General features: G+C 41.2%; 1 protein-coding gene across 3 annotated transcripts in view; it reads left to right on the forward strand.

Annotated features, from left to right (window-relative positions):
* The window catches only part of nhsl2 (NHS-like 2), a 131,646-nt gene that overhangs the window by 104,406 nt on the left and 14,406 nt on the right, over positions 1–12,834 (forward strand). For all 3 annotated transcript variants that reach the window (XM_044097039.1, XM_044097040.1, XM_044097041.1), the window contains exons 3-4: positions 5,908–6,050; positions 10,394–10,643. In XM_044097039.1, coding sequence (XP_043952974.1) covers positions 5,908–6,050; positions 10,394–10,643 — 393 coding nt within the window. The remainder of the gene's footprint in view (positions 1–5,907; positions 6,051–10,393; positions 10,644–12,834) is intronic.

The raw sequence follows: 12,834 nt of genomic DNA on the forward strand, positions 1-12,834 counted from the left end.
CACACTCGGTTACAACCAAGAGCCATTTGGAATTACCATTTTACCTTCACCTCTACCTGAAGGTAAATGAAGGTGAAGGAAAAAGTCCAAGTACCTGCAGAAACCATTGGATGCAAGACGGGATCGTCACAAATTTCATACATGAAGAAACAAGCCATAAGCTGCTTTTCCATTAACCATAGAATTGCGTAAATCGAAACTACAAAAACAAATTTGCTTAGTGGAAACAGACCATTTAAGAAAAAACATATGTTTTTCCGATGAAAATGTTTTTGCGACACGATGAGGTGGTTTTTCGGCCTTGGAGACGTTTATAACAGATCTATTTCGCAAAACTCCATCATGCAAGTTACGTGTGTGATGGATCCAGTAACATTGGGATTAACAACCAGATGCTACTGACGAAAACCACAAAGGTGTCAACAGGAAGCAGTAGGAGGATGATGGTTTGTTGATTTTTTTTTTTTTTTGGACAATGTGGCGTAGGCTCCACCAGAGTTCTCACAGTTCATAAAACGTTATGTGTCATTACATGTTTAATCTCTTCCGTAAAATTGACGACTATAATTTCCCCAAAACGCAACATTCGAAACCACCGGTATAAGGGTTTTGTCGCTCTAAAGCCTGAATGAGGCGCCAACGTCTCCTCTGACGACTGACAGATGAGCGCTAGCGTCATGGCTGAATCATGAATATAAGCTCATGTAACTATTTACATCCATCTCTTCCTTGGTTTTCAATGACTTATCACATGTACAAGCTTATTCACGTGTGACTTTAATTTCATTTCTTATTTCATGGAAAAAAAACGCAATTGTAAACCTGTGTTTGTTCGACATTAGCAGAATACAGACGAATCGGAAACAGAGCTACATATAGATCCATGTGTGTTAATTGGCACTCAAAGTTCATGGCCTTTGTCATTCCTCATCTTTGGAAGGTAATATTACATTGTGGGTGTAACACCTGCAGAAATTGGACTTAATAAAACGTCATGAAGTTGTTTTAGTGTTACAAATACCCATCGTCACTTTTCTGTTTGGTACGCTGTTCAAAGCTTTTTGTTAAACTATCAGATTTTCTCGGCATCAGACCTGAGAGAGGAAACGAGAGGGAGACATAAAAGTGACGGGATGCACGAGGGAGCCGTTTCCTCAAATCTTATATGTTGTGCCTTGATCCTGCATTTTGAATGTTCGCCGTGGCGCTCTGCTGCTAACGATTCCTATTCTGCTCAGCAACGCTGGTTCTGCATTTCGCATTACTCTGACCTACAGTCCTCGGATTAAGAATACTCGTCTTTCAGCTGCCTCTGAATGTGGTCTCGGGTTGGATTTGTTTTAATTCTGGTGTCATGACTTTCTGAAACCCATCTGGAACATTGTGGGTAGCCCGTAAGCTGATTTTGGCACTCTGAGCAAAAGCCTGGGGGGGAAAAAAAAGAAGGTGCTCTCACTCACTTCCGACTGTGAGATTATTTTTACCTCTTACAGACCTGGGGACACTCTGCCAATAGCTTTGTTCCTCTTCCTTTTCATAGTACCAGTAATACGTACACATATAGACTCACTGGTGGGTAGAACTAATTGTCTTCCTTCTTTTCTTCCACTCGCACTTCTTTTTTTTTATGATCTTGTCCTCTTCCACTGCTGCGACTTTTCTCCTAACTCCATCTATTTCTGTCGTATTGCTTTGCCCTTGGCTTTTTACCCAATAATTTTTTTCCCCCAACATTTGTATCGTCACTTTATAGATCAGATTTTATTTCCGTTTAGATTTTCCAAAGAAATATTCATTTGAATGTCTTAATTGTTTCCATTATGTCTGCATTACATTGGCCCGGCAGTATATAAATCATTATTCTATCTCCAATATGTCTCTTTCTCTACTTTCCCACGTCCCAGTTTTGCCTCGTCTCAACTGTACCCTGTGTTGTTGTTTTTTTCCTCCTTTTCTTCGTCTGCCATTTGCCTCACTCTCACTCCTCTCACTCTTCCTCTCCCGAATCCGTTTGTTTACCCCCTGCATCTTCAGACTCTTGCTGACACCTCAGTTCTTTGGGCCACTGCAGTCGGGAAAGAGACGACTTTTAGCTCCTTTTCGCTGTTTATTATCTGGCTGATCCAGCCACTTTTGCATGTGGCAGTCAGGCAATTTTTAATCACCGCAAAATTTATTATTTTCTCTAATGAGCAGCCGGTGTGTAACATGTCTCAGCGACGGTAGGCGGAGGGGAACGTACCTCATTATGACAAGTACGGATTGGCCAGTGACCTTGCTGAGGAGTTAGAAACTGTGAAATGTTAAGCGCTTTTGACTATCAGGCGTGCTATTCAAGTGATTGATTTGGGAAACATTATTGATTAGTTGTGGAGAAAAAATATTACAAACTTGTAAACAACTCAACGTTTTGGAATAAAAAAAGTGACTTCCAGTTTAGCTTAGCATTTTTGGACTGGCATAAATGCTAAAGCCTGGGGAGTTTTTTTCCCCTTTAAATAATTTTTTTTTTAAAAGTATAGGTGTTGAATTATTACAATAGGTTTTTCTTTTTTAATTGAGTTTATGTAAAACCAAGTTGCACTGAAGCAAACCTGCGCTCTAGCCAAAGGTTTATGTGCTAGCATGCTTTTCAAGACAAGTATAGCTAGCTACAACCAAAACATGCCAGCTTTTTGACAATTCAGCTGGCCTTTAGCTGTCTTTGCCAATTAAGCTAGCTAGCTAAGTGGTGCTGTTTGATGATAGGGACCAGATAAATTTTAGACACGCAGCATACCTGTTTTATGTGTCTGAGGAGTTAGTCGTTATTGAGCATCGGTGGTTTTCTGGTAAACGTGAGGCAACCCTTGCTGCTGTTTTGATCTTGAACCAACCCATGGATGCCATTTTTGTCCAATCTCTGTCATACTATTAAATCATGAACTCTGACCTTAACTGAAGCAAGTGATGAGTTTTTAGACAATTTTCTGGGTCCGTTGGTGACGTCCTCGATGAGCCGTTGATGGTCTCCTGGAGTAATTTTGGTAGGCCGTAATCTTTTGGGATTACGGCCTACCAGCAGTTCCATGTTTTATTCCACTGGTGGTAATGACTCTTAAGTGCGGTTCACATAAAACAGGAAGCCATAGAAATGAAACCCTTTCCAGGCTCCTAGCTGCCTTTCTTTTGTGTGTTGGTTTTTAAGCTACTTTTGCTTCCTTCATTTTCAGACGGGTTCTATAAGTTCAACAGAAATGAGACTTGGATGTGATCTGAACACAGCCGTCCAATGACTGTTGTTAGTTCAGATTTTGTCTCGGCATTGACTCAGGTTGACATGCATATCTGTTTTTCCTTAATAATTTAAGTCATCATTTAAAAACGACTCTTTGGATTAACTTTTACCAACCTTTTTTAAAAGCAGGAGTTGTATTATTTCACTTAAGCTCTGTTTTTCAGTAAATAGTAGCCAGTGCGATACCCATTGTGATTAATAAGCAGACGGACCAAAAACAGCAACCACATTAACTTGGTGAGTGTTTGAACTGAAAAGAGGCAGATTCTGTCTCTAATTTATGAAACATGGCCTAAAAAACCTTTAAGAGTCTACAGCTCTATTCTGCCTTTGTGTAGTTTTTAAAAAAAACTTTCCACACGTTTCTTCAACTACAACTATAACCAGCTGTAATTTACTCGACACATTTTGGAATAACAACATTGTTTAGTCTTTTTTTCTTTTTTTTCCAAGTGCACTGCTTCAAGATTTCCTCACTTTGCTTTGATAAAACTTTTGCAAAGTTCAAAATGTAGCATCTTAACTTGCAGTGAACGGTTTGGAAATGTCGAGCTCGCGGAGGTTTCCTGTGTTCCCTTTGATGTTTGGAGACATATTTGCACTCATAAAGAGTGAGATCCCATAAACAGTTGTCTTCTGCTGGCACTGGTTTCACTTGAGCGAGGAAACGTGCCAAGAGCGATGATTCCCAATGCCATTTAAGGCTTCACCAAAGCTGTGGGTGGTTGGACTGTCTGCACTTGTTCAAAAATGCGGCATTATTATTTAATACACTGCTGCTCTGCTGTTATACATTAATTACTGTGCATGATTGTAATGTTGAATCCAAATCTCTCCCACGTTGCCTCGCTGGCTTAACGTCACCCGCCCACCCTACTTTTCAAAAATGATTTACATCCATAAAAAACCCTTTTGCTGGAAACCAATGAAGGTTAATAAGTCAACTCAACTTCATTTGTCATCTTAAATCGTGAAGGGATCCACAACTAGTTGAACATTTTGGCCTAAATATGTTGTAACTTTCCTATCAACCAAACCGCTGCAGTGTGTGATAAGTAAAAAAACTAAGAATTACTTCAAGCAAATTTGTCGAGTCTATTGATGAAACTCAAGAAGTCAAGGTCCTGGAGGCCCACAAAATGTCTGGATTGAGACAAACTTCTTCAAAGGTTTTATGTGGTGTTATACACGAGATTTCTGTTGAAACAAACGGGCGTGGTCAGTTTGTTTTAACTGTATCAGCCAGAGGAGCTAACACCGTTAGCAGGAGTGAAATTAAAAACTCGCAGTGACAAAGCAGATAATGAATGGATGATTAGAGACAGCGAAAGGGCTGAACGTTACCTATTACATAAAAATGACTGTTTCGGCTGGACAGAAACAGTCATTTTGTAGGATGCAGCTAGCATATGTCATCTACCCAGAATGCATCGCAGTCTAAACAATATGGCGACGTCTGAGCGTCTATATTTGAATTTATAAAAACTAAACAGCCTACATATTTTTACTGTGTTGCTTTTTCATCTGAAAGAAAATGTCAATAAAATAAAGTCTATTACCACAACTAATGGTGGACTAAAGGGAGTTCAGTGGACAAATCTTTAAAAATGACATTTATTAGTCCTGTATTTCGCAGATTTGAAATAGTTTTTCAAAGAAAGCCAGAAGAAATCTAGTTTAATTACTGCAAACATGTAGAAGAAGTTGCTGCAGTGGGATGGTTTGAATCATTCATGCGTTGAAACGACCCAGTCAAAGTCCAGATATAAATCAGATTGAGAATCACAGATGCTTTTCATCTAATGTGACTAAGTTTGAGTTATTTTTGTAAAGGCAGACGGGTGCGGGATTTAATTTAATTTAATTTAATTACCTTCTGCATATGTTTTAATCGAAACTTGTGATCCCTCTGAACACTGTACAACTGCATTGAAAAGTTGTTTTTCAGCAGTCCTATTTTGAATAATGAAAAAAAAAAAACAGAAAAAAAAACGTCCATTTCCAAATAACATGGAACCCCAATGCTAAACACATCCAACTTCCTTTACTCTGTTATTCAACGGTGATCAACTTAAAACCCGCGTCTTTCTGATGCTGCTGTTTCATCAGCAGGATTGTATTGGGAACGTCCGTATGTGCACATCTGTGTCAGACAGCTCTGTGGCGACTGGGGTTTGGGTCAGGAGTGTGTTTTGGGGCTAAAGGATTGGCTGAAGGGCTGTGAGGGGGAGTGGGTGTGTGGTTAGGAAGGTTGGGGGTGGATGGGGGTTTTAGGAATCTGTTTACAATAGCTGGAGGGGGAGAGTTTAAGCTCCTGGCAAGAGGGAGAAACTCAGATATCCAAAAGGAGAGGGTAACTCAACGGAGAATGTTTGGTTTAAAGGAGAACAAGAGTCAGGAGAACCCAGGAGAGGATTAAATGTAAACCGAGGCAGACTGTTAAGCTGGCAGAAGGTGCGCCGGGGACTCACAGGAGGGAGGTTTCTCTGTGATGTGAAGCAACAGCTCTGCTGGATCTTTGCTCTCGGCCATGTGCCTAAAATATTTGGTGTGTGAGTTTGTGTTGTGTGCTCCAGATTAAGTTTATTTGCTTCTCACTGCGTGTTTTTGTGCTTGTGCTGTTTGCACAGAATTTGAGGAGCAGTTGTACGACACCAAGCTGACCGGCCAGACGTTTCGCCACCCATCCTCGCAGAGCTCAGACGACACGTCCACGTCGCTCAGCCGCTCACCAGTCTCTCTCAACAACAAGAGGCCGGACTTCATCTTCCTGGTAAACAAACATGCTTGCAGGTTCAGACACAAAGCCTTTGCCTGTCTCGTGTTGCTGAACTCCTTATAAATTTCTTTCACACTATGTTTTGCTGGTAAACAAACACACATGGTCAGTAGTGATCGCTGAAAGTCTGTGTTACCTTAAGATTGCATAGTAGAATAGATTTGGCAAGGTGTCTGATGCATTCCTCTGAGATATTGGTCCAGGTTAAGAAGATGACTTCAGGTAGTTCTTGCAGATTTGTCAGCCACACATCCATGACCTGAATCGGGACACAGCACCATCCCAAAGGTTCTGTGTTGGATGGAGGTCTGGCGACTATGGCAAATGGGAAATGGTCTCTACTTGTAAAGTGCTTCATCAAGTCCAGAGTATACTCCAAAGCACGTCACACTACATTCCCTCCTTCATGTACAGATTCACTCACTGATGGTGGCAAGCTATTGGACAGTAGACACAGCTGCCCTAGGAAAGTCTGACAGAATTACCCAAGGACACAACAAGACAGTGGGGGCTCAAACTAGCAACTCCCTGATTACGGGATGAACTCTTACCACCATCGCCCCGAACAACAATGGTGGCGACCATTGGTGTACGGAGGTCACTGGAGCATCACAAACTCATTGTTGTATTCAAGAAACGTTTGAGTTGATTTCAGCGGGGTCACATCCTCCATTATCAACCTGGAAGTGGCCACCAGCAGATGGGTACTCTGTGATCCTAAATGGTTCCACATGGTCCACAACTACAGCCACGCTGGCTGTAGTGTTTAAAAATCGCTCACTTGCTACTGTGATGTTCAAATATGCCTAAAACCAACCAAGCTTAGCCAGCAGGAGTGGTACTTTGTTTTTAACCCATTTATTTCAAGGTTCCACATGTTGTATGTTCAGAGATGCTTTTCCACACACATCTTGAGTGGCTACGTGAGCTATACTTGATCTCCTACTTCAACAAGGGAACTGACTGCTGCTCCCTGGATATTTTCTCTCTTGTGGACTGTTCTCTGTAAACCCGAGAGACGGTTGTGTGTGAAAATGCCAGTAGATGAGATGGTTTAGCCTGTCTGGCACCAACAACAACAACATTACGCCGCTTTGTTCATTCCCCTTCCTTCTCCGTTCTGACGCTTGGTTTGAACTTCAGCAGGTTGTCAGGTTGTGTCTACACTGTGAATACTAGCTTAACACATTGATGTTTAGTGTTTTCTTTCTCTAACTTTTCAAAACCTTGCCATCCTATGAAATCCCGCAGAGTCTTACTGTGCTGACTGGTAGGGGTGTACAATTTCAGGGACATAAAATTGTGCTACTTTTTTCCTGACTTTAAGACACAGTGCCTCTAACACATCAGGTGTAGGCATTCAGGTCAGTTACAGATCAATCACTTGAATCCAATTTCATACAAAGACATTCTTTGAAATTGTGGCAATGATATTTTGATCATGACTATGATTCTCTATGTTGTGGCTAATGATGGCTTAAGCCAAACCAATGTTATAAATATGGCAAAATAATTCTACTGCTTGATTATCTTTGCAGTTACTATTCTAATTCTTGTGTGAAGTAAGTTAGTTTTTAGTGAGCTTGAATATTTTCGGTTTACTTGCTGTGTCCTTAACTCAACACAAGGGGCTCATTTTCCACACTACATTGTATTTCTCAAGTTTCGCTCAAAACCAGTGCACCAAATGTTTAGCTGCTGACTAAATCGTATTCATAGCTCAGACATATACTAAATATTCATGATGGAGAGATTGTCTCTTTATTGTTTGGGTGCATGTTTGAGATCATTGTGCCATTATACCAAAAGCGCTAACTTACCTGGTTGTTGATCTAACGTAAAGTTAGAAGGTATCAAGGCAGCAAAGCAGAACCAGATCACGATGCTGCCACCACCGTGCACCAGTTGTTTGGTCTATAGGCTTTAAAGCCTCATTGATTCCTCCAAACTTAAGACTGTAGACTTGATCCTTGTCTCACCTGACCATGAAATGTTCTGTAGGAAACTTTTTGGGTTGGTGATTTCAAAACTGGAACTTATTTCTCTCACTCAAAGGTGATGAGAGAATCAACTTGACCTCAGAAGATGACATGGATTGTTTTCTAGCAATATCCGGTTTATAGCAAACTTGAGCATACCTGAGGTGTCTTGTGTTTCTCCTAAAGGTTTGAACAAATTTGCTTTTGTATCAATTTTTTTTCAGTTTGGTTCTTCTTCTACACTTTGGTGAAGTGGCATTGCATTTGATAAATTGTATTTCTGTAAAATAGTTTGAACCCAAGTAATTCCCCCAGCTCGCTTAAATCCACAATTGTCCTTCTTAGATCTTAGATTGTTCGGAGTGCTAGCGAACGCCAGGCAGCGCTCTCAAACCCATTGTGTTTACCCTGGCAAAGAGATTCCAAAAATATATTACATGAAATTGAAAATACCTTTTGGATTTTTAGTTATTTTGGTTTAATGTTTTTATGTATGTTGTGACCTGTGGGATCTTTTGTTCTGCTTATGTTGTAGCTACAGGTGCATCCTTACATCATTTCATAAGATATCTCCTGCTGTAGATTCAAATGTTTGGGATACAAATGCAAAGTGAAAATTAAAGTTTCTCCAAAGGACCTTCCATTGACATTTTGGGAATTAAAACCTAAACGACAGGAACAATTTAAACAAGCTGCACGCTCTGTTTTCTAGTTTGTTCGGAATGACCTTGGTTGGTGTTGCTTCTTCTTCACTGCAAGCGCTCCAGTTTCAGACTTTAATCGCTAAAACAATACAGCATGATTATTATAGTTATTATAATTCCCCCCCCCCATGAATCGAGCAAATGACAGCTAAAAGTTGTGTTGTGACTGAACGCCTCATTATGTTTATCATTCCGTTAACACAACAGGCTGAATGTGAATTAGCCGAAAATCTGTTGCACAGCGCAATCCACCCCCTCATTCAGATTCACCAGAATTAGTCATCGTGCTTTTCTCCCTCTCAGCTGCTGTCTATAAACAGATCCTTAATGATTTAGTGTCTTCCAGATGGAAATATTATTATAATCCTTGGGGAGAAAAAGAAATAAATCAATCAATCAATCAAAACACCAGATAACATCAGTGCTACCTGACAGGCATCTCCTGTACACAAAGCTGTTACCAATGGATTTTTGTTTTTTAAAGCAAGAGGGGAAATAAATCTATTTGTATATTTTCAGACGAATGTGTCTTATGAGTAGTGTATCTGTAGCTGGAGGTATCTGCTCATGCTCTGGCTGCAAAGACTGTTTTCTTGGACTGCGTCACGAAGGAGTCGCGCCTCTTTTACTGCAGCACACTTCCTGCCAGTTGCAGCTCAGTTAATTTAATGATTTTATTTGCGTTTTGGGCTGATTCCTGTTAAGCTGTAATTGCTCTCCGCGCTTCTGCAGCAGCAGACGGGTTTTTTTTACGTTTGTCTTTAAAGATGAACTGCAATGTTTCCTGCACTTTGCATCTTGTCACATTTAAAGCACAAACGTCATTAACGCGTATTAGATTTTCACACCGAGTAGGAAAAGTGGAGAAAGGGATATCTGGCATGCAGCAGTCTGTTCAATATTTTTGTGGTGCGCATCAGTTTTCAAGCTTTGCATAGGTTTACAATTAAATTTAAATCTGAACTTTGACTGGGCCATTGTAGCCCTGCCCAAACGCTTCATCTAAGTCATTTTATTATAGCTCTGTGTTTAGCTTTCCTGATGGAAGGTTTTACAGTGTTGCTCTGTTATTATCTGGATCCATTTTCCAATCCACTCTGAATAGCTTACGCTTCTAAATAAAAGCATTCCCACAGCATGATTCAGACATCCCCATGCTTCATAGTGGAGGTTGTGCGTTCAGGTGGATGTTCAGTTTCAGATTTCCTCCATCCATAATATTTTACATCCCTTTTTTGAGCAGAACGGCTACTTTCTTCCGTTTTTTTTTTTTATTTAATCATTTTCCTTTTTGCTGTGCTAGAAACCATGGTTGGTTTAAGTTGCCGGTCATGTCCTGGTTGGTGTGTAGCTGGTACTCTTGCTGTAGCTGTAATTTGTTTTTTAAGCAAGAATTATGAATGCATCTTGAGGACTTTATTGCACAATCTTTTTTCAGGGGCATGAGAGTAAAGGTGGATAAAGAGAAATTCAAGTCAAACTTGGATTCTACCTGTAAAATGTTTGGAAAAACATGGAAATACATTTTTAAAAAGTTCAAAAGGTATTAATTTCTTTTAAAGTGACCGTGTTTCCATGTGTTTCTTTACCTATTAATAAAAATATTCCTATTGGAGAAAAACCCAACATCCCTTTTTGCGTCTCCTTCTTCTAGCCGGCGTCAAAGCAGCTCTACGAAGATGAAACCACCTCCTCCGTGTTTGGCCTGAGGTCTGTGATCAACCCGTCGCCTTCCCCGACCCCGTCCCCCTGCGGCTCGGATCGCCCCCCTCTGGCCTGGAGCAGCAACAACAGCAGCTGCAGCACAGCTACGTCCGCCACCACAGGGCCGCCCGTCGCCGAGAAACCGCGCTGGCACCCGTTGCGACGCACGCCGGCTCACTGCATGCCACTCGACGTTACAGGTATGGCAAACCTCTCGAAAACGCAAGAATGCTAAAGCGTTTTGAGGAGCTCTGGTCATTTCTGGTAACTGACAGAGTTTGGCTGGTTTCTTGGCTGTCCATGCTTTGCTCCATTTCACATTATTGCACAACATTTCTAAACTTGTTTGTTTTAGTTTCTTTCTATGTATGGACTACTTTTGTTGCTACCAACACCTGGTGAACATTTTATGTCAACACCAACTTTAGACATAAATTTACTATGGAAAGTTGAGATGTATCTTTACAAACCCAGATGCGCCATTAACTATGAATGGAGGCTGTATTGCCATTTATTTTTGAAAACTCGTTATAAACCTGTTATGGACTGCTGCCATTCCTTTCTGTTTTATGGTCGATTTTGATTTTAACAAGAACTCTGTCTTAAAAAGGTGAAATTATGTCCTCGGGTCAAAAAGCACACAGGCATTTTAACCAGAACATGACATAGGAACTATTTGTTATCTTATCAAGGCACCTTTTTTGGGGGGGCATTTTCTGAACAAAACACTGACTGAAGATAGTACACAAACACCAATGTTATAAATTCAGGTCATTGGAGTACAAAAGTAGGCTAACGTAGGGCCTTTACCTTCAAACTTGGCCCTGTTACTGTACTTCTTGGAGCTGACAGTCCTAATGAGCCTCCTAGGAAGGAGCCTTCCTCTTACAATGGATGTCCCCATAAACCGTATATGACCTACTTTTGTTTTTTCTCCTCACTGTTGCTTCCTTATTTTTCTATATCTCTCATTGTTGTGGATGGAAAGTGTAAAAGCCAAATTATATAGACAAAAAGTGGTAAAATAAATTCAGACAAACCTTTTTAAAATTAGGATTCATTACAGTCAGCATCCTACCTGTTTACTCTCAGTTAGAGGGTTTAACTGAGTTATACAGGTATAAAGCCCATGTGTGTCCAATGACATGCTAAAATCACAGTGCCATCCAGTGGCCTGGCATGACAACTACAGCCGTTTAAACGTAGAACCTCTTTCAATCGGGTTCCGAAAATGCTGCAGTTTCCAGGCAGCGGTCTCGTGAAAGCGTAGCCTAACTCGAGGTTCGGTTATAAAACGACGTCTGAACTTTGAAGATCTGACAGAGAACCGCTAAATCCATCATATGAAATATTAAAGACTACAACAAAAACCTAACAAGGTATGGGTGTCTTCCAAAATCGACAGGCTGGGCGGCTCGTGAGTGTTGGTGGAAGGATGGATGGAGCCAAATACACGGAAATCCTAAGAGTTTAAGAAATGTCAAATTTTTTCTTCCACTTTGCCATTTTTTCCTACATTGTGCATTTCAATGACATGCATTAAAGTTTGCAGTAACACAACAACATATGGACTCATTGCTCTCTGCATCCACAGCTAACAGGTCGCTCTAGAAGGTTTAGACAGGCGCTAGTCTCTCTCAACTTAGGATGACTTCATTTTCTCACAAGCCTATCGCGACTCTGCTCTGCTGAAACAAGAATCGACGTCAAGAACATTTCCTCCTCATGACTGCACAACGCGCTCGCCGCCCTCTGCCAGACCCTCTGCTCTGGATGAGTGTGTGTGTGTGTGTGTGTGCTGTCAGCATGCCACGGTCGGCCTCAACAGCCTCTCTCTGACACCGCCGCTTCCACTCGTCTCAACCAAGGCTCCCTCTTGTTTGCGTCTCCTATATATGTGTGCGTGTGTGTTTCTGAGTGTGTGCGCGGACCTCCTGGTTTTTGGCATAGCAACTGCTTCGTCACCAGGTGCCTCTCCCCTCCTTTTCTCCAGCGCATCCATCCATAGTTAAACATCTCTTTCTCCTCCTCTCCGCTCAGTGGGGGTGGTGAGGGCGGGAGCTTCAGAGGAGACGAAGGTCAGGTGTATTAATCCACGCCGGCGGACTTGAATTGTTCTGTCAGAGATAAAAGGCGAGCGGTGAAAAGGGGGGTACTTAAAGCTTCCTGGTCAATACCAATTTATGGTTTTCTTCTAGGTCTGACCGGTTGATTTATTCTAAGGATGATGCACAAGAGGAAAATAAATGTCCTGAAGGGTCTTCCATACAGGAAGTTGTTTTTAATTCATCAGAAAGCGAGGGATTTAAGAGATTACGCCTATAAATACATCAAAACAGACACTCTAACCATCAGAATGAAGAAAGTGAATCAAATACATGCTTAGAGAAG

The sequence above is a fragment of the Gambusia affinis genome, linkage group LG18 (genome assembly GCF_019740435.1).
Source record: "Gambusia affinis linkage group LG18, SWU_Gaff_1.0, whole genome shotgun sequence".
NCBI classification, from domain to species: Eukaryota; Metazoa; Chordata; class Actinopteri; order Cyprinodontiformes; family Poeciliidae; genus Gambusia; species Gambusia affinis.